At 39.8% G+C, this 24,533-nt stretch overlaps 1 protein-coding gene and 1 pseudogene across 1 annotated transcript in view; both read right to left on the bottom strand.

Moving 5' to 3' along the window:
- LOC126299253 (inositol-pentakisphosphate 2-kinase-like) overlaps nucleotides 1–24,533 on the bottom strand; it is a 100,673-nt gene that overhangs the window by 9,495 nt on the left and 66,645 nt on the right. Inside the window, exons 3-6 of the mRNA XM_049991048.1 lie at nucleotides 15,908–16,094; nucleotides 11,495–11,694; nucleotides 6,238–6,296; nucleotides 583–655 (exon numbers count right to left, since the gene is read on the bottom strand). Coding sequence (XP_049847005.1) covers nucleotides 583–655; nucleotides 6,238–6,296; nucleotides 11,495–11,694; nucleotides 15,908–16,094 — 519 coding nt within the window. The remainder of the gene's footprint in view (nucleotides 1–582; nucleotides 656–6,237; nucleotides 6,297–11,494; nucleotides 11,695–15,907; nucleotides 16,095–24,533) is intronic.
- Nucleotides 18,001–18,118, bottom strand: LOC126300138 (5S ribosomal RNA; annotated as a pseudogene).

Below are 24,533 nucleotides of genomic sequence, written 5' to 3' on the forward strand. Positions count from 1 at the left end.
AGTGAGGTAATGACCATATTCTGTCAGTAAATTTTAAAATGTATGCTGCATTGTTCAAAATCACAAGCTAATTTGAATGTTAAGTGCTGAATGAGCAGAAGAAATTCTGCTGGAGATACTAAAATAGACTGGAGATTTTCATCGATGAACTAAAAATATTTGTGTATGAACACCAGTACACTAAATATTATGTATCCAATTGAGCAATTAAGTGAACAGGCCTGCAGACTTGTATTAATCATTATACACAGTATTTTGATTTGCATATCCAGTGCTCTTCATGGCCACTGTGGTATCTGTCAGTAGCTTTAGAGGAAAAAGTAACCTAAACAGCACATTCTTTTATCAGAAATTTTTAAGCTATTATTTCCTTACATTATTATACCCATGCTTTGAAGGATTTTTATCTTTTATTTTACACTTACTTTATCTATCACTATTGTATTAGTGAGCTCATAATTTCCTCTTCACCTTTGTGAATTCATTCAGCTTATTATTTGCTCCAGATTTTACATACTTCAATTTCCTGTTTTCAGTGTATTATTCTTAAGAATTCAATTATGGTTAACATCTAATTATTACCTTAAATATCCTTAAATTGTTTTGAGGAGTTGACAGTAAATTGTGAATTGCTTTCTTCATTCGTGTGTAATTCCTGAGGGGGGAAAAAGCAACAGTGTTAAGTAATTTTTCTTAATTCTAAGGAAATTTGTATTACATGCTGTACATAAATTGAGTTTCTGATGCGTTACATATCAGCTGAATTAATTTCAGAAGAAAGTAAGAAACAATGAGAATATCAACAAATAAGAATTTTGTATTGGCCAGAGTTATTGAAAATTCACTTAACATTATACAAGTAGAATTTCTGTGTGATAACTTTTCACCTTAAAACAATAAGGTATTTACAAGATAACATAGAACATATGTGAAACCCTTGCAAATGGATTGTACTAAAATCATTTATTACATTCTTTTGGAAGGGGGTACACATGATTTTAGGTATTTTCAAGTCATCCATGGCTGAATGATGGTGGTCTGACTGGAAGGACGAGATAAATTAATATTACACTACTTTATTGTAACAGCTAAATGTTTTGGTGGATTTGAATGATTATTCAGCATTCATTTATCATCGAATATTATCTTCATTTCTATTCACTTTTTGTCTGTAAATAACAGCTTTATTACAATTGTAAGATCAAAAGAACATGTGAATGTTTCCTGTTGATTGTTTACAAACAACTGGGTAATTTATGCTGATGCACCAGCTCAGCAAGTAAGAGTGGGGTAGAGAACCAGTGACAACATTATGAAAGGCACCACCCCACCACTTGTCAGAGTAATTAAGAGAATTCAAAGAAAAGAATGGGCAGTTGAATAAGAATTTGAATGCAGTCCCTATGATGTTGTCATTGTATCACAGAAAATCACATTTCACTATGGTCTTAGAAGCAGCTCAGACACTCAAATATTTTAGAGACGTAACCTAAACAGTATCATGTAGTATCATGTAGTGGAGGGTAGGTCATCAAATATTTTGTAGCTCATATTTTTATTTGTTAGTAAAACATACAAGATTAACACTACATTATAGCAGAATGTGTCAGTGGGGAGAACTTTCAATATAAATTGGTAAGAAGTGTTGCACTCTGATTAAATTACCAAGAGAGGATATTGATAGCATTCAACTAAAGTTAATATCCCTTCCTACCAAGCGCTCTTCCTTAAATCAGGGCATGACAAGTCATGTGAAAAAGATGAATGTACAATGAATAGTAATTATTCTCCTAAAAACTTGATTAGTTTCAGTGTATGTTTATTTTGGTGAAGTCCTGTTTACTCTACAGTTTTGGGAAAAGAAAAGATGTCCCATTTATTCAGGGTTAGTTTGTTAATAATCTGCATAAAATTTATAAAAAACAGATACCTCACCTCTTTATTTGCCTTGAGAATCACATAGATCTTTAATTGGAATTCAGTAAATTCATTTGAGAGGCCAAAATGCTACTTAATATTTCCTTTGACAAAAGGAAAGTACTCCACTAAAATAGCAAAGGACTGGAATATGAAACATGCCATAGCAGACAAACTCTTGTGCAATTTAATATGACAAAATTGACTAAATCATGTTTCTTTAAAAGATTGTGTGTTACATCAGAATAAAACCTTTTTGACAAATTTCACTGTTGAAATCTTCTTGAACTATCAGCTAAATAATAGTGTGGCCTTGAAGTAACCTTCTAATAAGTTTCCAAGCCATCATCTTCAGGTGAGGCACTCTATTTCTGTAACAAGCGATCTTCTTTGGATTATGGACCACACCCCTCATCTCTGAGAAGGTTAGCTATACATCCAGAAGAGTGTCCAGTTAGTGGTGAAGACTGATGGTGGTGGATATAGGTGTTGAGGCATGATGTTATATGTCCATTCAACCTGATGCTGCATCGCACTCAGTCAATAACAGTCTAGATAAATTTTTAATACTGCAGGATCCTATGCTAAACTTATTTTGAAGCTGTTGTCCAGTTTGAGAAGATCAAGATTGATACATTTTTCTGGTACCTGTTGTAAAAATTTTCTACCAGTTGTCATCTGACTGTCAAAACAACTGCACTGCCTTTCCTGGAGCTGGGACAGCTATGTGTATGACTGTTCTGTGTGGAAGTTTTAGTCTCCAACATTTTGGCTGTTTTGATGACTCTGCAGATCTTCATTATTACCTGTTTGACAGCTTTTGAGGGGACCTACTGAGACTTGCTTCCAACAGCTGATGATTTCCATTTTGGCAGTGTTCTTGGAATTGGGACAAATTATTAATCTTTGGAATATGCAAATGTTATCACTGCATTCAGCTCCACCTCCACTAAGTTGATGATGGTCTACATGTTGTGAATATTGACATTCTAGAAGTGAGTCTCTTTTAATCATATGAACTTGTTGCACTACTATGCAGTAGATTTCTACTAGCACAGTTTTCTTGTGCAAAGGTGATTCCATCCATCCCCTCTCATGGGAAGGTTCATGAGAGGGGGAAGGTGAAAAGAGTTCATGCATTATTCTCAATATCTGTCTTGGGAAAAGACAGGTCAAACAACTGGCGTACTAAAGAATATGTTTTGTCATTATTTTGTCAACAGGATAAGGATGCATGCTCTCTAGAAGAATGTCACTGAGGAAATCCACAGTCAGCCATGTAACAATTTTCTAGAAGAAACATTTTGACAGCTTCCTTACTTGTCATCATCCGGTGAAATGACATGTTCCTGTAGAAGGTAATCTCTAATAGACAGTGAATGATGCAGCTTCTGGTCAGCTTTGATGTCACAGTTTTAATCATGCAGATTCCATTAGAATACTCTTCAATCTCCTTCAATGTCACTGCAGCAAGCACACAGTTAAACGGTACTGACACACTATCCCTGTCGTTTACTTCCATTTTGATGCTAAGTTCATTGAATAAATTGATGGAGTCAGTATGGCATCTCCTCCAGCTCCAGAAACTACAAATTTACATATGGACCACTTTGAGGAAGTAGCTCTGGAAACTATATGCCTATGGGTATGTGGATGATACTTTTGCTGTTAAGCCATATGGTGACAAATGCCAGCTGTAATTGTTGTACATCTCAGCTGCTTACATATGAACATCACATTTAGCATGTGGATGAAAAACAGTTGAATTCCCAGACATTCTTATGAAGATGAATTCAGATACTATCCTGGAGATTCCACATACTAAAAGAAAACACACCTGATCTGTATTTCTTGCTAGTAGTAGTCTCCATACAGTGCATACATTAATGTACTCATCACCATAGGACAGAGTCCAAGCCACATGTGAGAGCTACAGCACTCACAGGGAATGTACAGGAACAGCTGTTCCAATATGATTGTACAATTTATTCTTCAGATGAACAGACAGAAGAAGACACTGGTGGAAGAAGACATTAGATATCTGAATTTTCTATTATATGTATGGTATGCATTGCCAAGAGTGTCATGATGTTGGAGAAATAACACATAAATAATTATATTTCACTCAATACACAAAATTAAGAATAAGTAGTGTGCATCAAGAGACCTGATGTTACAGATGCATGGAATTTATGGCTGGGACTGACAATAAAAAATCCACGTGCAATGCTATGTCTGTGTGGAGGACCAGCAAGTCTTATCCTAAGTCAGACAAACAAGTTTACAGTACTTTCAGTGAAAGCCATATGTTTGAACAGAAAAGGTACTGTGTTACACTAACAGGTTATGTGATTGATGGTAGTTATTTCAACAGCCACTGATATGGAAAATACATAATCAATCTGTGTAACTGCTATGACATCTGGTGGGGATACTAAGCTGCCTGGCATAAGGTCCATGGCACTATGATATATGAGCAGGCCACCTGGGTCAGTAAAAGATTAGCTACAGTCTACTTTACACCACTTCAGTGTCTGCCTACACCAGCGTTATATATTGATCTCCAACTACCTTATGCGATCACAATGATTTTCACTCTGCAGTGGAGTGCCCACTATATGAAACTGTTTAGCAGATCACAACTGTGTGTCAGACAGACTTGAATTCAGGACCTTTGCCTTTTGCGAGCAAGTGCTCGACCAACTGAGCTTCCAAAGTACAACTCAGGGCCCTCCCTCACAGCTTTGCTTCCACTAGTTCCAAATCTCCTACCTTCCAAACTTCACAGAGGTTCTCCTGTGAAACTTCCAGGACTAACACTTTTGGAATAAAGGATATTGTGGAGACATGGCTTAGACACAGCCTGAGAGCAGTTTTCAGAATGAAATTTTGTTCTGCAGTGGAGTGTGTGCTGATATGAAACTTCCATGTCGATTAAAACTGTGTGCTGGGCCAAGACTCAATCTCGGGACCTTTGCCTTTCATAGGCAAGTGCTCGACCACCTGAGCTACCCAAGCATGACTCACGACCTGCTCTCACAGCTTCAACGCCACCAGTTCTTCATCTGCTTTTTTACAGAAGTTCTAGTCCCATAAGTTTCATGGGAGAACTTCTGTGAAATTTGGAAGTTAGGAGATGTGGAACTGGCAGAAGTAATTACTCAGAGTTATTTAGCTTAATGCAACACATGCCACAATAGTTTGCTTTCTGTTAGGTTATGCTGCAGTATACTGGTGGATAACACTTATCATCTTCAAACAGTGTATGACAGCTGTGTTTTTATAGTGTAAGAAGGCCATATGAACTCACCCACAGTGGGCTTGAATATGTTTCTTTTAGGATAAATGTACTACCTCTTTTACCATTATGGAACTCCACATGAAGTGGAAGAAATAATATCAATAGAATAGTCTTCATTTGTTTGCTTGTAGTAGACATTCCTCTGCTGAAGTATGTAACTAGAGTCATATGGCAGGTACTGATATATGTTTGGTATTGTTCTGTTTAAATCAAACTGACTGCTCTCACTTCAGTTACAAAAGATTGACTGGAATCCAATACATGCGGAAAATGTATCCTGTTTCCTAATGAGATTTTGTCATTAATTGAGGCTGTATGCCCCCCTCCCCCCTTTTCTTGTAGCTGGGTATGTATGACCTGTGGTTTCTTCCAATTACTGAGCACAGGGTTTTGAGCAGAGGATCTATAGTTCCTTCTGAATAAAATGAGGGCAAACTCAGTCATAAATCTTCTATAGAATCTGACAGATATTCAATTGGACCCTGGAACTGGTTTAATTTGAACAATTTAAGACATTTCTCAGTGCCACTGACACTAATATCTATTTCATTCATATTTACAGTGGTGCAAGAATTACATAAGGCAATATTTCTCAATTTTCCTTTGTAAAGGAATGTTCAAATATAAAGCTAAGCATCTCTGTTTTGCTTTGCTGCCCTCAATTTTGAATTCGTAACAAAATAAGTAAGTGACATTGCATAATTACGTCAAAATAAAATATTGTTATCATCATTATCACTTATGCACAACTGAAGATTTCATCAAAAATATGTGTCCATAGTTCCCACAATCAAGTACACAGTTTCATTATAAATTATGGATCATAGCCAAAAGAAAAACTATAATTTCTGTTGATGTTTTATAATTCCCTGCAGAAAACATACTGCCTCAGATAATATTACTTCTTTGAGTAATGAAGAAAAAAACTGTATTTTTCGTTCTTAAGAAGACAAGGATGAAAGTATAGAACTCTACAAAGTAATAACGTAATAAATTGCTCTTTTAAGAAAACCACTTACCCTGAGAACAGATCATAAGGGCAGTATCTGCTTTGACATCTGACACTGTTTTCCATTACCTGGGATTACAAAAAATGTTATGTGTAAATCAATTGAACAAATAAACCGATCACCAACAGCACATAAGCTTAGAATTAAAAAAATCATACCTAGAAAACAAAAAAAACCACAATGATTTTTATTGCACCATTAGGTACAAAGCCTTGTATCTCAGCTATTAGTAATCCAATGACAGGTATGCTGCATTATAGTAAGAAAAAAAAAAGAAAACAAGTATATTGATAGGCAACCATGTTAAGTGAGAAAAACAATAAGTAACTTTTCTGAGATATGAGGTTTTCATTATAAGCTGACAACAAATAGAAAAAGTTAATTCTTATGTACTGAAATGTTTCAGTAGGGTTAGAATTGTATATAGTTTACACACAAAACTCATCATTAAGTTAGGAACAAGCAATCTATGAGTAATCATACAAAAAAGTCAAAGCATTAATGACTATCGTAAGAGCAATGGGTTTTCCAAATCTTTTCATAAATTAATTATCTGAAGCCTAATGGCAAAGCAACAAGATTCTTTATATTAATAAAGAACTATTTGTCATAACGTGATAGTTTTATGATCTGAAACATTGTCTTTACACCAAGAAAAAGTTTGAATTTGCTTGATCAACTGACTGATAGTGAAAGAGCAGTTAGCTATAGGTTTGTTCTTGTGCTCAACCAAATATGAAATGGCTGAGTTTCTATAAAACCTCACAGAAATGATGTACTCAATTATTTTGAGTAGCACAAGAAATGAATAGAGATGTATGTGGATAAGTAGCCCCTACATTGCACATTAGCATATTTCATGAATACATAAATTTTAGAGCAATCTGTTGACAGTTCAAACATCATTACTATTTACACTATAGCAACAAAAGTTATAGGATATCAATATGCACATATAGGTTGGAGCCAGAAACACAGGGCATTCCATTTTAGAAACCTTTAGGTAATTCAATATTCCAAGATCCACAGAATCAAGAGTGTGCAAGGATATTAAATTTCAGGCATTACCTCTCACCATGAATAATGCAGTAATTGACAGCCTTTAGTTAATGGCAGCGAAAACTGACATTTGTGCAGTGTTGTCTGTGTTAACAGACATGCAATACTGCATGAAATAACCACAGAAATAAATGTGGGGTGTATGATGAACATATCTGTTAGGACAGAATGGTGAAATTTGGCATTAGTGGGCTATGGCAGAATACAATCAACATGGGTTTTTCTGCTACCAACTTGACATCACCTGAAGCATCTCTCCTGGGCTCATGACTACACTGGTTGGACCTGAGATGACTGGAAAACCATGGTCTGGTGAGAGGAGTCACAATTTCAGTTGGTAAGAGCTCATGGTCGGGATCAAGTGTGGTGAAGCCCCCACAAAACCATGGACCCAAGTTGTCAACAAAGCATTGTGTGAACTAGTGGTGGCTCCATAATGTTTTGGGCTGTATTTACATGGAATAGACTGGGTCCTATGATCCAAATGAACTGCTCATTGACTGGAAATGTTTGGGTACCTAGAAACCATTTGCACTCATTCATGAAATTCAAATTCCCAAACAAGGACAGCATTTTTTATGGTTGACAATGCCCCATGTCACCAGGTCACAATCTTTTACAATTGGTTTAAAGAACATTCTGGAATTTGAGCAAATGTAATCATCCAGATTGCCCGACATGATTCCCATTGAACATTTAGGTGACATAATTGAGACATCAATTTACGCACAAAATCCTGCACTGGCAACAATTTCGCAATTATAGAGATCTGTAGAGGCAGCATGGCTCATCATTCCTGCAGGAAACTTCCAACAACGTTTTGAGTCAAGGTCGCATTAAGTTGCTGCACTATGCCAGGTGAAAGGAGGTCCAACATGATATTAGGAAGTATCCCATGCCTTTTGCCACACCAATGTATGCTGTTAGAGATATGACAAAATGAGTGAAATATAAAGTCAACTAATTTGATGCTCAGCAATCAGCCCTGTTATTACAATTAACGCAAATATTACACATAAAGATTTACTGGAATATAAAATGCCTACTGTAAAGGTAAAATTGTGGAACCTACATGAAGCTATTGTGAACAGTTGTAACAAGAGAGTGTGTAACACAGTTGTGTTTACGAATCACTTCAACAGTCTGTGGTGACTTTAAATTATAAGACTGGAAACAGGGTGCCTTGGCTGCAGTTGAAGTCCAAGATGTACAATTAACAACAACACTAATGTATTGAGTTCACAAAGGAATGGAAGCAAAACACTGGAAAAACTGTGTGTAGGTGATATAGATATTTTGCAGGGATTACACAGCAGCATATCACCCATGTTAACTGTTAAAGTTCAAAAGTTAAGTGCAACTGGTAAAGAGGAAAGTTAAAAAGAGAACAGATAAACAATCACTGTAAATGACATTTTTTTCATTAAATTTTTTTTAATCAGCAAAATAGCATATTGTGCAATAAAAGGAAATGAGTTAGCACTTTTGAGATTATATTTAGCTAACAGAAAACAATTGGTGATCATAAATCCAAGAAAGAAATTTCAGTTTCTGAATGTAAGTTATGAAGTTACACAAGTTTCTGTGCTGGGACCTTTTCCGTTTGTTATATGTTAAATGACTTGGCAAATCTTCTACCGTGTAAAGCAGTAATGTATGCAGATGACACCACTTTCATCACATCTCATACAGAAGAAAAGACCATGATACAGATGCATGTGTTCTTGATGAAAGAGCCAACTCAGTAGTTCATGTAAGATTTAAGCTAAATGAGAATAAAACAGAACACATACTTTTCTCCCTCATGACTCCTGATACTGACCTGCACAATCTCAAGGAAAAGACACTTAAAGTGCTAGGCATCCATCTTGACAGTAAATTAAACTGGAATACCCAGATGGAAAAAGTTTGCAATAAGTTATCTGGTGTAGTGTATCTGATAAGAAAATTAAAAAGCTGTGTCAGTCAAGACCACCTTCTGATGGCCTATTATTCATTTTTCCATACACACTTGAGCTATGGGCTAACAAAGAAAACTTCTTGCAAAAAAATAATTCACCAGTTACAAAATGCTTATTGTTCCCAGTCTGTACATACTTGTTTATACCAAAGAGAGTGCACATACACACTACAACACAAAAAAAGATGCATCACAAATGTGTTATCTGAATGGGATGAAAATCAGTAGATGAGAAGTATATATACCGGCACACAAATGATTACAATTTCAGAAAAAGTTGGATGGTTTATTCAAGAGAAAGAGCTTCACAAACTAAGAAAGTCAATAATGCGTTGGCCCACCTCTGGCCCTTATGCATGCAGTTATTTGGTTTGGTACTAATTGACACTGTTGTTGGCTGTCCTTGTGAGATATAGTGTGCCAAATTCTGTCCAGTTGTTGCATTACATGATCAAAATCCCAAGCTGGTTGGAGACTCTGCCCACAATGCTTCAAATGTTCTGAATTTGGAAGAGATCTGGTGATCTTGTTGGCTAGGGTAGGATTTGGAAAGCATGAAGATAAACAGTAGAAACTCTTGCCATGTGGGTGTGGGCATTATCTTGACAAAATGTATGCCCAGATTGGCTTGCCATGAAGGGCAACAAAATGGGGCATTGAATATTGTAGACATACTGCTGTGGTGTAAGATAACAACATAGAGATCCTGCTATGAAAAGAAATGACACTGCGGGCCATTTCTCCTGGTTGTTGGGCCATTTCGTGGGTGAAAGTTGGGTTGGTATTCTACTGCTGTCCAGTTTGGTCCAGACAATTCTTTGACCTTGAATCTCATTGGTTGGAGTAGAATTGTCTTCAGTGATGAGCCTCACATTGAAATTAGGCCCAATGACCAGCAAAGATGTGTCTGGAGACATCCTGGATGGTGGTGGGAAACCAACCAGTTAGTTGCCCACCATATGGCCTGACAAACAATAGTGATGGTATGGTGTGTCACTTCATCTCATAGCAGGACCCCTTTTGTTGTCATCCATGGTACCTTTATAGCACAGCAGTACAATGACAATATTCTATGTCCCTTTTTGTTACCCTTAATGACAAGCCATGCTGGGCTTACATTTCATCAAAATAACGCCTGTCCACACATGGCACGAGTTTCTGCTTGTTTTCAGAGCATTATGGGCAGGGCCCTCCAACCAGCTCAGAATTTTGACAATCTACTGCGCCAGTTGGGGAATTTAGTACAGTACCCCTCAGGCAGACATCCAACAGCTCTCTGAATGCCAAGCTGAATAACTGCTTGCATATGAGCCAGAGATGGACCAATGCATTATTGATTTGCTTAGTTTGTGAAGTTCTTTCTCTTGAATATACCGTCCAATTTTTCTGTAATTTTGTCACTTGTTTGTCTACCATTGATCACTTGTTTGTTTGTGCATATGCATTACATCTACCAATTTCCATCCTATTTGGATAATTCTTTTGTCATGCATAATTTTGTTGCATGAGAGTGTATATAGAACTAGGCCTTACTTACAGAACCATGGACAGAAACCTGATAAATGTCCTCTGAAATAGGCTATCCAAGACTAATAGTAATAAAATAATTTTGCACACATTGGTATGCTGTTTCTGAAGTATTAAGGAACTGCTGCACAATAATTTTAAAATGGTTATCAAAACATGGCTAAAAAGAAAGACCTTCTATAATGGCGAGGAATTTATACATAACAGTATAAATGATTTAATAATTTAACTAGAATATGAACTAATTGTGCATTATAATCTGTGTAATATAAAAGTGTAAACTGATGTTTACATAAATTTAATATGTAAAATTCTATATTATGTTTTAAAAGTATATTCTGTAAAGAAATAACCTCTACCAGACAATGTATCATGTAGTGGCAATGTTGTCTTCAGACAAATAAAATGTTTTGATTTGCTAATGTTTGTTCTATTTTTGTACTAACTTCTTCAAAGGTTAGGTTTGTAAAAATAATTTTATCTGGAATATTTGATTTAACTTAATAATTTTGATGTATTTATTGTGAATTTTTGTGTTCATTTAATTATATGTGAACCATTTGCTGTTAAGTTCTGGTTTTATTGTATTATGTGATGTCCATTTCTTTCTTAATTTATGATGGATGGACTATTTTTGTTAATAATACTATAAGACAAAGTGTTTTGTGCAATATATCATTATAATATAAGATGAAATACAGTAACTATAAAGTAACATACCTTGAGATACTGATTGGCACAGAATTTACACTTAGGCAAGTATCTATCATCTGGGTGCAGCCAGCCCTGTTTTGGTTTCAGCTCAACACAGAAGACTGGCAGTGGATTCTGTTTCTTGTAAACAATTTCAGGTGGTAGTTTTGTGTAGTCGTTAAACATCATTACAAAATTGGAACTAATACTTTTGTTTTGACGATGCACTGGAACAAGGAAATCTACATTCACAAAATTGCTATTCTTGACTGTCAAACATTATCACTTAGGTTCTAATATATCTTAACTTAGCTATCAAATAAGACAATATGCAGATGATTCAATGGGTCTACATCGGACTTTCAGTTTTTAACAGTGTCTTTCCACTCTACCCTATACATCATGGCCTTGTTTAACTCTAGTTAATGGATAGTAAAATGTAACAATTCTATTATTACTCTACACTAATGTTTCCCTGAAATAGTTTTATAGACTTTCCTGTTTTGTTCATTTCATTATAGTGATACTATGATTAATAAAGGACAAAACATAATCCAGTTGCTTGAATAGTAGAAAAGGAAGACTGCAGAGAGTAAAGTGTGAATCTAGATTAATGTTGAGTGTTGTGGATAAAAGAAACTGGTAGGTAAGGAGGGGAGGAGGGATTTGGAGGGATGTATGGCTGACAGATGGGATACAGAGGCAGAAAGGGAACAGGGCATGAAAATGGCCCCAGTGAGATCACCCAGGGGCAGGCAGAGGATGTTGCCTATAACACATGATGAAGCAGAGGAGTGTATTTGGATGGGGGGGGGGGGGGGGGGAATAGCACAGAGGATATTTTAGAGAGTAAACTTTGAGTGCAGGTTAATGGTATATAGACCTGTGATAGTTTATGTAATCATGCAGATTAATGGGTAATGGGATGAAGTGCAGAGAATGGACAATGGTGGAGGTGAATATTTAATTGGAGCTAGTAGAGACTGAGGCCAGTAGGACTGCAGTATTGAAGGATTCATTGCAGGGACAGTTCAAAATTTTGTAATTCAGAGACGCTGTTAAGAGGGGGAAGAGATGCGAATGATCTAATCAAAGGGCAAAAACAGTGAATCAACCACTGAAGCTGAGAATATTGTGCTCAGGAGCAACTGGATGGTTAACTTTGCTTTTGGACACAGTTTGCAGTGGCTATTTGTATGGATAGAAAGCTAATTGGCACTCATTGCTACCCAAAAGGCTGTGAACAAGTTGTAGCAGACTGCTTTCACAGATGGCATTGCCTGTGCTAAAGTACAATATCCCTGTGAATAGGGACAGAAATATAATGTTTTGGATGGGTGCATAATAGATCTTGTATCTTGGCCTCTCACAATGACATGATTCATGTGCAAGAGGTTTGGTGTAGGTGTAGCATAATAATGGACAAGGATATGTCTCAGATTGTGTTAGTGACAGAATATTTTAGGCAAAGAGAAAAGGAATATATGAAGGATTTTCCTTTTTTCCAGGTGTGATGATGATAAGCAGTACAAGCCCTGGTAAAGGCCTTGATTCAGTTGATCCAGGTGGGCGGCACTGGGAGATGCGGATGCTGCTGCTTTGCAACAAATTAATGGAAGTAGAAGTTGATGGATTAGGGGCAAGTTGGGTTATGATGTCTGAACAGTGTAGAAGGTCATGACCATGTGTCATGTATTTGTATATGTGTTTTGTCTTGGACATTTCTGAAGAAGGACATTGTCTGAAAGATCAAGAATATCTTCAGTCTTGTTAATGTGCCTATTAATTGCAAAACTATACAATGAGTGGTTACTTTTACTCATTACACTGTTTATGACAAAAGAAAATACTTGCTTGTAGATACACATTTTAATATTATTGCCCATGCCATGCTCATGTTACTAGACAGCTTTTAATCTGCACTTGAGCAGCCACATTTTTCGCACTAAAATGTGAAACCTATTGAGTGATTATTTATGAATTCCTTTGATTTCCTTTCTCATTAGTAGATAAAGGACAACTAGATCCCCTCATAAATGACTGAAGAAATCTTGTGATTTAGATGCTGCTGCACAAGCACATTACATGGTACATTTCAGGATGAACTGAAGCTCGAAACCAGCATCATAACTTGACATACACATGGGAAGCTACCCATAGTTATGAAACATGATTGATTTTAATTGAAAAGCTTCAAGATTCAGTAATGAAAAAAAAGAAGAAACACTATGAAAGAATTATCTGAATGGTAAGGAAAATGATAAGATGTAATGTACATATACAGACAAAGAAGTGCTTACAATTTCAGAATAACTGGATGATTTATTCCAGAGAAAGAGCTCTATAAATTCGGCAAGTCAATAGCATTTTGGTTCATCTCTTGACCTTATGCAAGCAAATATTCATTTGACATTGATTGACACAGTTGTTGGCTGTCTCCTGAGGGAAATCATGCCAAATTTCTGTCCAATTGGCGCATTAGATCACTAAAATTCCTAGCTGTTTGGAGGGTCTTGCCCATAACGCTCCAAATATTCTCAATAGGTGAGGGATCTGGCGAGCTTTCTGGCCAAGATAGGGTTTGGAAAGCACGAAGACAAGCAGTAGAAACTCGCCATCTGCTGGTGGGCATTATCTTGCTGAAATGTAGGCTCAGGTTGGCTTGCATTAAGGGCAACAAAATGGGGCATAGAATATCGGTGATGTAATGCCGTGCTGTAAGGACACTGTGAATGACTGCCAAAGGGGTCCTGCTATGAAAAGAAATCTCACCACAGACCATCACTCCTGGTTGTTGAGCTATATGGCAGATGACAGTCCAGTCGGCACCCACCATTGTCCGAGTGTCTCCAGACACATCTTCGTTCGTCATCGAAGGTCAGTTCACAGTGGGACTCATCTCTGATGACAATTCTACTCTAGCCAATGAGATTACAGACTGAAGACGTGTCTGGAGACGCTCCAGACAGTGGTGGGATACCCACCTGACTGTATCCTGCCATACAGCCCAACAACCAGGAGTGATGGTCTTCTGGGGTGCAACTCCCCTTCGATTGTCATTCGTAGCACTCTTAAAGCACTGTGCTACGTCAACGATATTCTAACTGCTTGCGTAAGGGCCAGAGGTGGTCCAACATGTTATCGACTTGCTCAGTTTGTGAAGCCCTTTCTCTGGAATAAATCAACAAATTTTTCTGAAATTGTTAGTACTTGTTTGTCTGCACATGTACATTGGTACATTGAATCTACCGATTTGCATCCCACTTGGATAATTCCTTTGTGGAGCACAGTCCCCCCCCCCCCCCCTTAGAGTATGTATTGCAGGCATTCACAATGTTATTGTTGGACAAAAACTCATACTCAGCAGGAATTTGTGGCAGTCTTATAGTAATTTTAAATAAGCCTAGCATTGCATAAGAGATAGGGAATCACTTAGACAAGATATGTATATGGTGCGAAAAGTGACAACTGGCACTAAATAATTAAAAGTGTAGGCTATTCACATGAGTACTAAAAGGAATCTGTTAGAGTTACATGATAAAAAGCACAAATCTAAAGGCTGTCAGTTCAACCAAGTACCTAGCGATTACAGTTACGAACATCTTTAAGTGGAACCATCCCATGGACAATGCTGTGGTAAGGCGAACTGAAGACTGCGTTTTATTGGCAGAACACTTAGAAGATGCAACAAATTCACTAAAGTTGCTACCTACACTATGCTTGCCCGTCCTCTGCTAGAGTACTGCTGTGCCATATGAGATTTGCCAGATAGGACTGATGGAGGATATCGAAGAAGTTCACAGAAGGGTAGCTTATTTTGCACTGTCATGAAACAGTAAATATTTTGTTCAAGCCCATTTATAAAGGGAGAAATGGTCGTTGTAATAAATAAGAGGAATCAGAGCTCACACACAAAGATTTAAGTCTCCGTTTTTCCCACGTGCTGTTCGAGAGTGGAATGTTAGAGAAATAGTCCAAAATCCGTTCCCGTTCGACGCATCCTCTGCCAGGCATTAAATATGAATTGCAGAGTAGTGATGTGCATGTAGATATAGATTCGTGAACTTAGAGTGAACATTAGTAAATGACATTAGAACCTGCTCCCATAAACACAATTTCAAAAGTCTTAATGCGCAAGAACTCAACTGTTCAAAAAACTGGGAGGTAAAGAAAGTGTCACACCCAGTACTGCTGATTTGTAAATAGGTTTTGGGACTAATAATCTAGACATTCAGCCCCTTTAAAGCCACAAACATTGTCATAGTCATGGTTTTAAAGCTATGTTGATGTACTTTATATTGTAGAGCTAACTCCGTTAATCAAACAAGGATGAGGTGATGACCAGCTGTTATCAGAACAAGAATATCATCTGCACTCATATGTCATGCACAATGGGAAGAAAAGAAATTTTATAACTAGGAATTATGTTTAGTTACAGACCTGGTCTACACTTTTTCATGGCCTCCTGCAACTTGATAATATGTTCACCCTTCATGTAGATAACAACAGGAACCTGGACAAAGCCACGAAGCATAGGTTCTATAATGTGCTTGGTGTACAAATATTCTAGCAACAGCTGCTGGTCCGTCAAATTGTTGCTCTTACGAAAACGAAGAACTTTTAAATCCTGAAACGAAAATGTGCATCAAACAACGTTATCTCTTGTGAAAGAAAAGTTATTGATTATATGTAGTATTTTTACATTCTCCTTTAAAATGTCCGCTTGTAGCCACATTACAAATTAATTTGCGATGTAAATGTAAAATGACTCGTTCCACATCATTTCGATTTATCTTACAAATTGATCCGTGAAACATGAAACTAACAAATAAACTAGCTAGTTTAAGTTGAACAGTTCAACATAAATATGATAATGAGAAAGTACAAGGTAACCCAAAATTGTATTAACATTTGAAAATTCAAAGCTTCACGGAAAACTGTAGGTAGAGAAGTAAAAACTGACATAGCCTACATGCTTGAAATGACATGGGGTTTTATTGAAACCAAAAAAGTGCACAAAATGCACAACAGATGGTGCTTCATATTATAGAAAAGCAATGATTAGCATAACAATTGGTTTTTAGCAAAGGCGATGTTCTTTATAACAAACGTTCAACATATCGGCCGCCATTAATCAACATCTGCAGTCGAAGAACAATTTGTGTACAGCACTGAACAGCGCATGTGTAGGTATAGAGAGAAACTGAAGTCATATGTTGTCTTTTAGCATCCCTAATGAAGTCGGACAACTGCAGTAGACTCGTGACTTCAGGCAACGCCACAAACAATAACATCACAGTTTGAGGTCTGGAGACCTGGGAGTCCAGGCTGCTCAGCACACTGTCACACCAAACGATGTGCGCACTGATCTTTCAGGCGTGTAGCAATATGGGGCGGAGCGCCATCGTGCATAAATGTCGTACCCTCCAGCATGTGTTATCAACCAAGCTAGGGATGATGTGATTCTGTAACATATCAGCGTACCTCGCACCCTGTCACACTGGCAGTTTGAAAACCAGCATCCAGCAGAAAAAGTATCCGATCACGGATGATGAGGTAAATGGAGTTTCCATGAGAGTTCTGGGATTTTTGGTAGCCCAGATTCCGCAAATGTGGGTGTTGACAGATCCGCGGAGTATGAAATGTGTTTTGTTGGTCCACAACATGTTAGACAACCAATCGTCATCTTCCCCCATTTTTTGAAGCGTCGACAACGCAGATGCTCTCCGCGTCACATAATCGGTGGCTAACAGTTCATGATGACGCTACATTTTTGTACGGATAGCACTGGAGGGTACGCCTTAGTGCTCTCCAAACACTAGCGAGCAGAATGCAGGTGCGACATGCGACTTCACGAGCGCTGATTTCACCATGCGGAGATGAACCCGCTAAACACTTAGTTTCCTCCTGAACGGTCATAGCAGCGGTAGAACATGCGTCTGATCGCCCAGTATGGGGCCGATCATCTAAACAACCCGTGGATTCGAACTTCGTGATCATTTTCTTCACAGTGACACTTGTCACAAAATGTTTACCCGCGAATACCCTTCTTATAGCGATAGCGTCGTAAAGCTGCAATAGCGGGTTCTCCATTCTGATAGTAAAGCTTCACTATCGGTGTCTCTTCCGGTAAAGTCAATAGTCCGCAGTTGTCGGGGCATGTGACTCTCTCTCTTACTACAGTTCATTTTACAGGCGATTCTCATGCGCATCACTGACGTGTTGCTGTCCACCAACATCTGTTGGCCAGTTTTTGAACTCTTTTTTGGTTTCAACAAAATCCTATGTCATTTCAGGTGTGTATGTCACTTTTTACCTCTCTACGTACATTATTTCGTGAATTAATGCTTTTTCAAATTTTCACGTACTTTATTGTCACCCTGTATTAGTGAAATGTAAAAGCACTCCGTCTTCAGGCCAAAAGTGGCCCATCGGGACCATCCGATATGATGGTTTTCTGTGATCGGAGCCGCTACTATTCGGTCGAGTAACTCCTCAATTGGCATTACGAAGCCGAGTGCACCCCGAAAAAACGGCAACAGCGCATGGCGACCCTGATGGTCACCTATCCAAGTGCCGGCCACGCCCGACAGCGCTTAACTTCGGTGATCTGACGGGAACCGGTGTATCCACTGCGGTAAGGCCGTTGCCATTAGTGAAATGTACGGTAATCTTATTTTTTCCTGCATTGTTGTCCAAGAACGTTACTCAATAAAGCTGTGTAAAGTAATTTTTTCCGTTTTTAATATATTAGAGCGTTTTTCATTGACATGTAAAATCAATAATTCTTTGAATCTTAATCCTCCAATTCTGACAATAAGAGCAGAAACTGACAACAGCATGACAAGATTATCCCTACACATACTAATTCTAAAGCAGTCCCGTTAAAAAGCGTTAATCATCACTCCAGTAGTGGTAACGTGGCCTATTCAGGTGAACCACGTTTTATGTGAGTACGGCGCGAAATGTCTGTATGCAGGCAATCTGCAACGATCGTCAGAGGGGTCCTAGCTGGAGGAGGGAGCGTTATGGTTTCTAGAATGTTTTTGTGGCAGTCCCTGAGTGATCTCGTAATTCTGCAACGCAGACTGGACCAGCACAAGTATGCATCCATTCTCGGGGACCATGTCCACTCTTGGCACCGTGGTACCTACCGGTAGGACAATGCAACGTGGCACACATCTCGCAGTGTAGGTGCATATTTCGAAGGCCACTGGGATGTGTTTTCCGTTCTCCCTTGGCCACCAAAATCCCAGGATTTAAGCCTAGTAAAGAATCTTTGGGACCACCTCGACCGGGCTACTCCCGCCATGGATCCTCAACCGAGAAACCTAGAACAGCTGTCCACGGCACTGGAGTCAGCATGGCTCCACATCCTTCTACAACCTCACTATCTTTCTTCCTGCGAGTCTCGCGGCGGTCCGCGTTACATTAGGGCTTCTGACAGGCAGTCACATTACAATGAGGTGACAAAAGTAATGGAATACCTCCTAATATCGCGTCAGACCTCCTTTTGTCCAGCGTAGTGCAGCAACTCGAAGTGGCATGGAATCAACACGTCGTTGGAAGTCCGCCGCCGAAATACTGAGCCATTCTGCCTCTGCAATCGTCCATAACTGCAAAAATGTTACCGGTGCAGGATTTTCAGCACGAACTGACCTCTCGATTACGTCCCATAAATATTTGATGGGATACACGTCGGGTACTCGAATATTGCAGAATATTCTTCAAACCAGTCGTGAACAGTTGTGGTCCAGTGACATGCCATATTGTCATCCATAAAATCTTCATCGTTGTGTGGGAACATGAAGTCCATGAATGGCTAGAAATGGCCTCCAAGTAGCTGGACAGACCCATGGAAAGTCAATGATCGGTTCAGTTGTACCAGAGGACAGACTCCATTGCATGTAAACAGAGACCACACCATTATGGAGCCACTACCAGCTTGCGCAGTGTCTTGTCAACAACCTGGGTCCGTGGTTTCTTGGGGTTTGCGTCACACTCTAACCCCACCATCTGCTCTTACCAACTTAAATTGGGACTCATCTGACCAGGCCACGGTTTTCCAGTCGTCTAGGGCGCAACCGATATGGTCACGAGCCCAGAAGAGGCACTGCGGGCGATGTCGTGCTGTTAGCAAAGGCGTTTGCGTCGTTCGTGTGCTGCCACAGTCGATTAACGTCAGATTTCACCGCAGTGTCCTAACGGGACCTTCATCGTACGTCCTATATTGATTTCTGCAGTGTTGCTTGTCTGTTAGCTTTGACAACTCTACACAAACGCCGCTATCATCGGTAGTCAAGTGAAGGCCATCGGTCACTGCGCTGCCCGTGGTGAAAAGTAATGCCTGAAATTTGGTATTCTCGGCACACTCTTGTCACTGTGGATCTCGGAATACTGACCTCTCTAATGATTTTCGAAATGGAATCACGTCGGAAACTTTTACGCATGAATCACCTGAGTACAAATGACACCTCCGCCAATGCATTGTCCCTGTATACATTGTGTACACGATACTACCGCCATCTATATAAGTGCACAACGCTATCCCACGACTTTCGTCGCCTTCCTGTAATGTGACTGGACAGTGTTGTCGTGCCCTATCTGCGAGGTCTCCATGACATGTTTCAAAAAGAAAACGCAAGGGTTATGGTGCCCATGCACTCTTAACCTACTTCGACATTTGACTGTTGGCCTGACCAGCACGTTCTCCAGATCTCTAACCCATTGAAAACATTTGGTCGCGGGTTACCGTGAGACTAGCAGGCAATCAGCCCATCACTCGCTCTCCTCTATGACTGAAGAACACAAGCACAGAGCTGAATGCCCAGCTAGCGTCACTGTAAATTTCGCATCCCATACATTCCCACATCACCTACAAATTTAAGAACATACTCTCCCTGCTGTACCGTACCGTAGTCACAGAAGAAGTATAATTCTGCCATTTACTATCCTTCCTGGCGTTGCAGTTATAATAGCCAATAGTGTACTTTCTACTATTATTGTTAAATAAGAGGTCACAAGTAGATTTATTCTTACAGAACTGTGCAGTAACATATTAAATAAATTTGATAGTTAAAATGCGTCGTCCACTTCCATTTCGCGTATGTCATATTTAAAAATATTAATAATACTATTTTTACTTTCTAAAGTAGCCCATGTTTTTCCACAGGGTTCAAGCTATCTCCATACTAAACTCCATCAAAATCTGTTCTGCTGTTCCGTCGTGAAAACGTAGCAGATAGAATTACTTCCGAATTTATAATATTAGCATGGTTTTGGCCTTGGGGATGTAAATTTCGTTTGACACTGAAACACATTATACAATTTTTTCTCTTTTACGATAAACAGCTGGCAGTGTTCTGTGAAATCAGTGAAGTTACGCCAGTGCTTATTATCAAGTAATGGCTTAAAACAGCAACTCAGTTGAGTAGGAGGAAGAGGAATCGCAATTTTCCTTGTAGCTGAATTTCTGTTAACGCGTAATGTAACGCCTGCTTCTGTAGCCGAGAGGTCAGCGTGTGACTGCCACATGGAGTTCCGGATTACACTCCTGGTATTGTCAGGGACTTTTCCTTGGTGGGACGACTGGACTGGGTGCACTCAGCCTCGTGAGGCCATATGAGGAGCAGCCTGAATGAGAAGCAGCGGCTGCAAGGTCTGGAAAGCGGCGTGCTGGCCATATGTCCCTCCATACCACATCCTAGTCACGCCATATGACAGAGGATGACACGGCTGCCTGTCGGAATCGCGGAGTCCTCTGAGCCTGTTCGCAGAGTTCCTTTATGTATCTAAAGTAATTTAGAAGTAAGTCCCATAATTATCAATGCGACTAGATTAGCACTTGTCGTAACTGCGTGTTATTATACTCTACATAACCAGCCAGCTAATATACATACAACTGCCTATTAATGTATCAAGTCCCGGGAGATTACTGTATGATGAGGTTTATGGAGTACCGATATGTGAATGAATCGTGTCTCGGCGCCGAATTCGACGTCTTTTGCTGCACGTGTGGCAAAATACAGAGTAAAAATCCAATGAAGAATGCACTTGTTGCGTAGTTGTGGGATGACCTTGGAAACGTGCCACTTTGCGGGCCCTGCAGCATGAAGAAACGCTGTTTGTGACCAGACTCATCTACATCTACATGCACACTCCGCAAGCCACGGTCACGGTATGCGTGATGGAGAAAACTCAGTACCACTACTAGTCCTGTTCCACTAGCAAATGCAACGAGGGAAAACGACTGCATATATGCCTCCGTACGAACCCTAATTATCCTGTTCTCGCGTCCCTTGCGCGAAATGTACATTAGCGGTAGTAGAAGCGTTCTGCGGTCAGTTGCAAATGACGGTTCTCTAAATTTGCTCAATCGTATTTCGCGAAAAAACGTTGTCTTCGTTCCAGAGATTCCCATTTGAGTTCAAAAAAGCATCTCCGTAAGACTCACGTGGTGATCGCCACTCCCTGTAACAAATGTAGCAGGACGTTTCTGAATTGATTCGATGTTTTCCTTTAATCCAAGCTAGTGGCGATCCGCAATCAGAAGGGGTCGCACGAGCGCTCTGTGGGCGTTCTCCTTTATATATGAGCTCACATTTACCTAAAACTCTCCCAACCAAAGTCGACAATTCTCTTTCCACTCTACCGTCCTAACATGCTCGTTCCCTATCATACTGCTTTGCAACGTCACGCCTATATATTTAATCGACTGTGTCATGCAGCACACCACTGACACTGTATTCGAACATTACAGGAGTGTTTTCTCTACTCACCAGCTCCCAGTAATATATAAAAAATTTAATTTTAAAATATTTCGAAAATTAACCTTTGTTATCGTAGTAGGCAACGAATACAAGAAGAAAATGGCAAAAAATAAACAATCAGTTTTTTTAACGAGGTGGTTTCACTTTGGCGCCACAGTTTCCAACCACCCTCAATTTCGTGAGCTATATTTGAAAGATTATGCATTTTTGCTAGACACAATCCCACATCTTGAAACTTCCATGAAATCATAGTGTGTAAAACAGGCCCGAAATTTCATAAATTTATATCAAAAGTACATATTGCTCGAGGGGTTTCATTTTGAAACCAGTCATAAAAGTACAAACTCAAATGGTTCAAATGGCTCTGAACACTATGGGACTTAACATCTGAGGTCATCTTTTCCCTAGAACTTAGAACTATTTAAACCTAACTAATCTAAGGACATCACACATATCCATGCCCGAGGCCGGATTCAAATCTGCGACCGTAGTAGTCACTCGGTTCCGGACTGAAGCGTCTAGAACCGCTCGGCCACCGCGGCCGGCGTACAAACTCAAATTTACGTTACAATAACTTATGATTTCCTTACGTTCACTGTCAATGATCTTTTCAATATGATCAATCACTATAAAAAGAACCACATGTCGCAATCTCCTACAACTACGAAGCACAATCTCTGCGCCAACTGTTGGTTCTAACGCTGTGACTGCTACAATGCACTACATTCGTAGAGGTACATCAGTGTAAAAATACCTGTCTCTGTCTTGCAATAGCATCCTTGGTTTCAGTCGAAACGCACAGCGAATTAGAAAAAGTTAATAAAGTGGTGGTTTCAGGCAGAAATCACTGTTACTCAAAGGGTTAACTTACATTTTTCTACATGTAGAGTAAGCTGTCATTTATCATACTCTAGAAACTCTACCTAAGTCATCCTGTATCCTCCTACAGTCACTCAACGACGATACTTTCCCATATACTACAGCGTCATCAACCAACAGTCGCAGATTCCTACTCACCCTATCCTTTAGCTCATTTAGGTATACCAAGAACAATAGCGCTTCTATCACATTTCCCTGGGGCACTCCTGACGATACCTTTGTCTCTGGTGAACACTCACCTTCGAGGACAACGTACTGGCTTCTATTACTTAAAAAGTCTTCCAGAAACCCTAGAAACCTATTCCGTATACTCGGACTTTCGTTAGTCTGTTGTGGGACACCTTGTTAATAACTTTCAGGAAATCTAAGAACGTGGAATCTACCTGTTCCCTTCCATCATGGACCTCAGGATATCATATGCGGAAATGGCACGCTAAGTTTTGCGAGAGCGATCCTTTCTAAATTCATGCTGATTTGCAACAAGAAGCTTTTCTATCTCATGAAAATACACTCCGGGAAATTGAAATAAGAACACCGTGAATTCATTGTCCCAGGAAGGGGAAACTTTATTGACACATTCCTGGGGTCAGATACATCACATGATCACACTGACAGAACCACACGCACATAGACACAGGCAACAGAGCATGCACAATGTCGGCACTAGTACAGTGTATATCCACCTTTCGCAGCAATGCAGGCTGCTATTCTCCCATGGAGACGATCGTAGAGATGCTGGATGTAGTCCTGTGGAACGGCTTGCCATGCCATTTCCACCTGGCGCCTCAGTTGGACCAGCGTTCGTGCTGGACGTGCAGACCGCGTGAGACGACGCTTCATCCAGTCCCAAACATGCTCAATGGGGGACAGATCCGGAGATCTTGCTGGCCAGGGTAGTTGACTTACACCTTCTAGAGCACGTTGGGTGGCACGAGATACATGTGGACGTGCACTGTCCTGTTGGAACAGCAAGTTCCCTTGCCGGTCTAGGAATGGTAGAACAATGGGTTCGATGACGGTTTGGATGTACCGTGCACTATTCAGTGTCCCCTCGACGATCACCAGAGGTGTACGGCCAGTGTAGGAGATCGCTCCCCACACCATGATGCCGGGTGTTGGCCCTGTGTGCCTCGGTCGTATGCAGTCCTGATTGTGGCGCTCACCTGCACGGCGCCAAACACGCATATGACCATCATTGGCACCAACTCAGAGGCGACTCTCATCGCTGAAGACGACACGTCTCCATTCGTCCCTCCATTCACGCCTGTCGCGACACCACTGGAGGCGGGCTGCACGATGTTGGGGCGTGAGCGGAAGACGGCCTAACGGTGTGCGGGACCGTAGCCCAGCTTCATGGAGACGGTTGCGAATGGTCCTCGCCGATACCCCAGGAGCAACAGTGTCCATAATTTGCTGGG

This window comes from Schistocerca gregaria, chromosome X, assembly GCF_023897955.1.
Source record: "Schistocerca gregaria isolate iqSchGreg1 chromosome X, iqSchGreg1.2, whole genome shotgun sequence".
In the NCBI taxonomy this organism is placed as follows: Eukaryota; Metazoa; Arthropoda; class Insecta; order Orthoptera; family Acrididae; genus Schistocerca; species Schistocerca gregaria.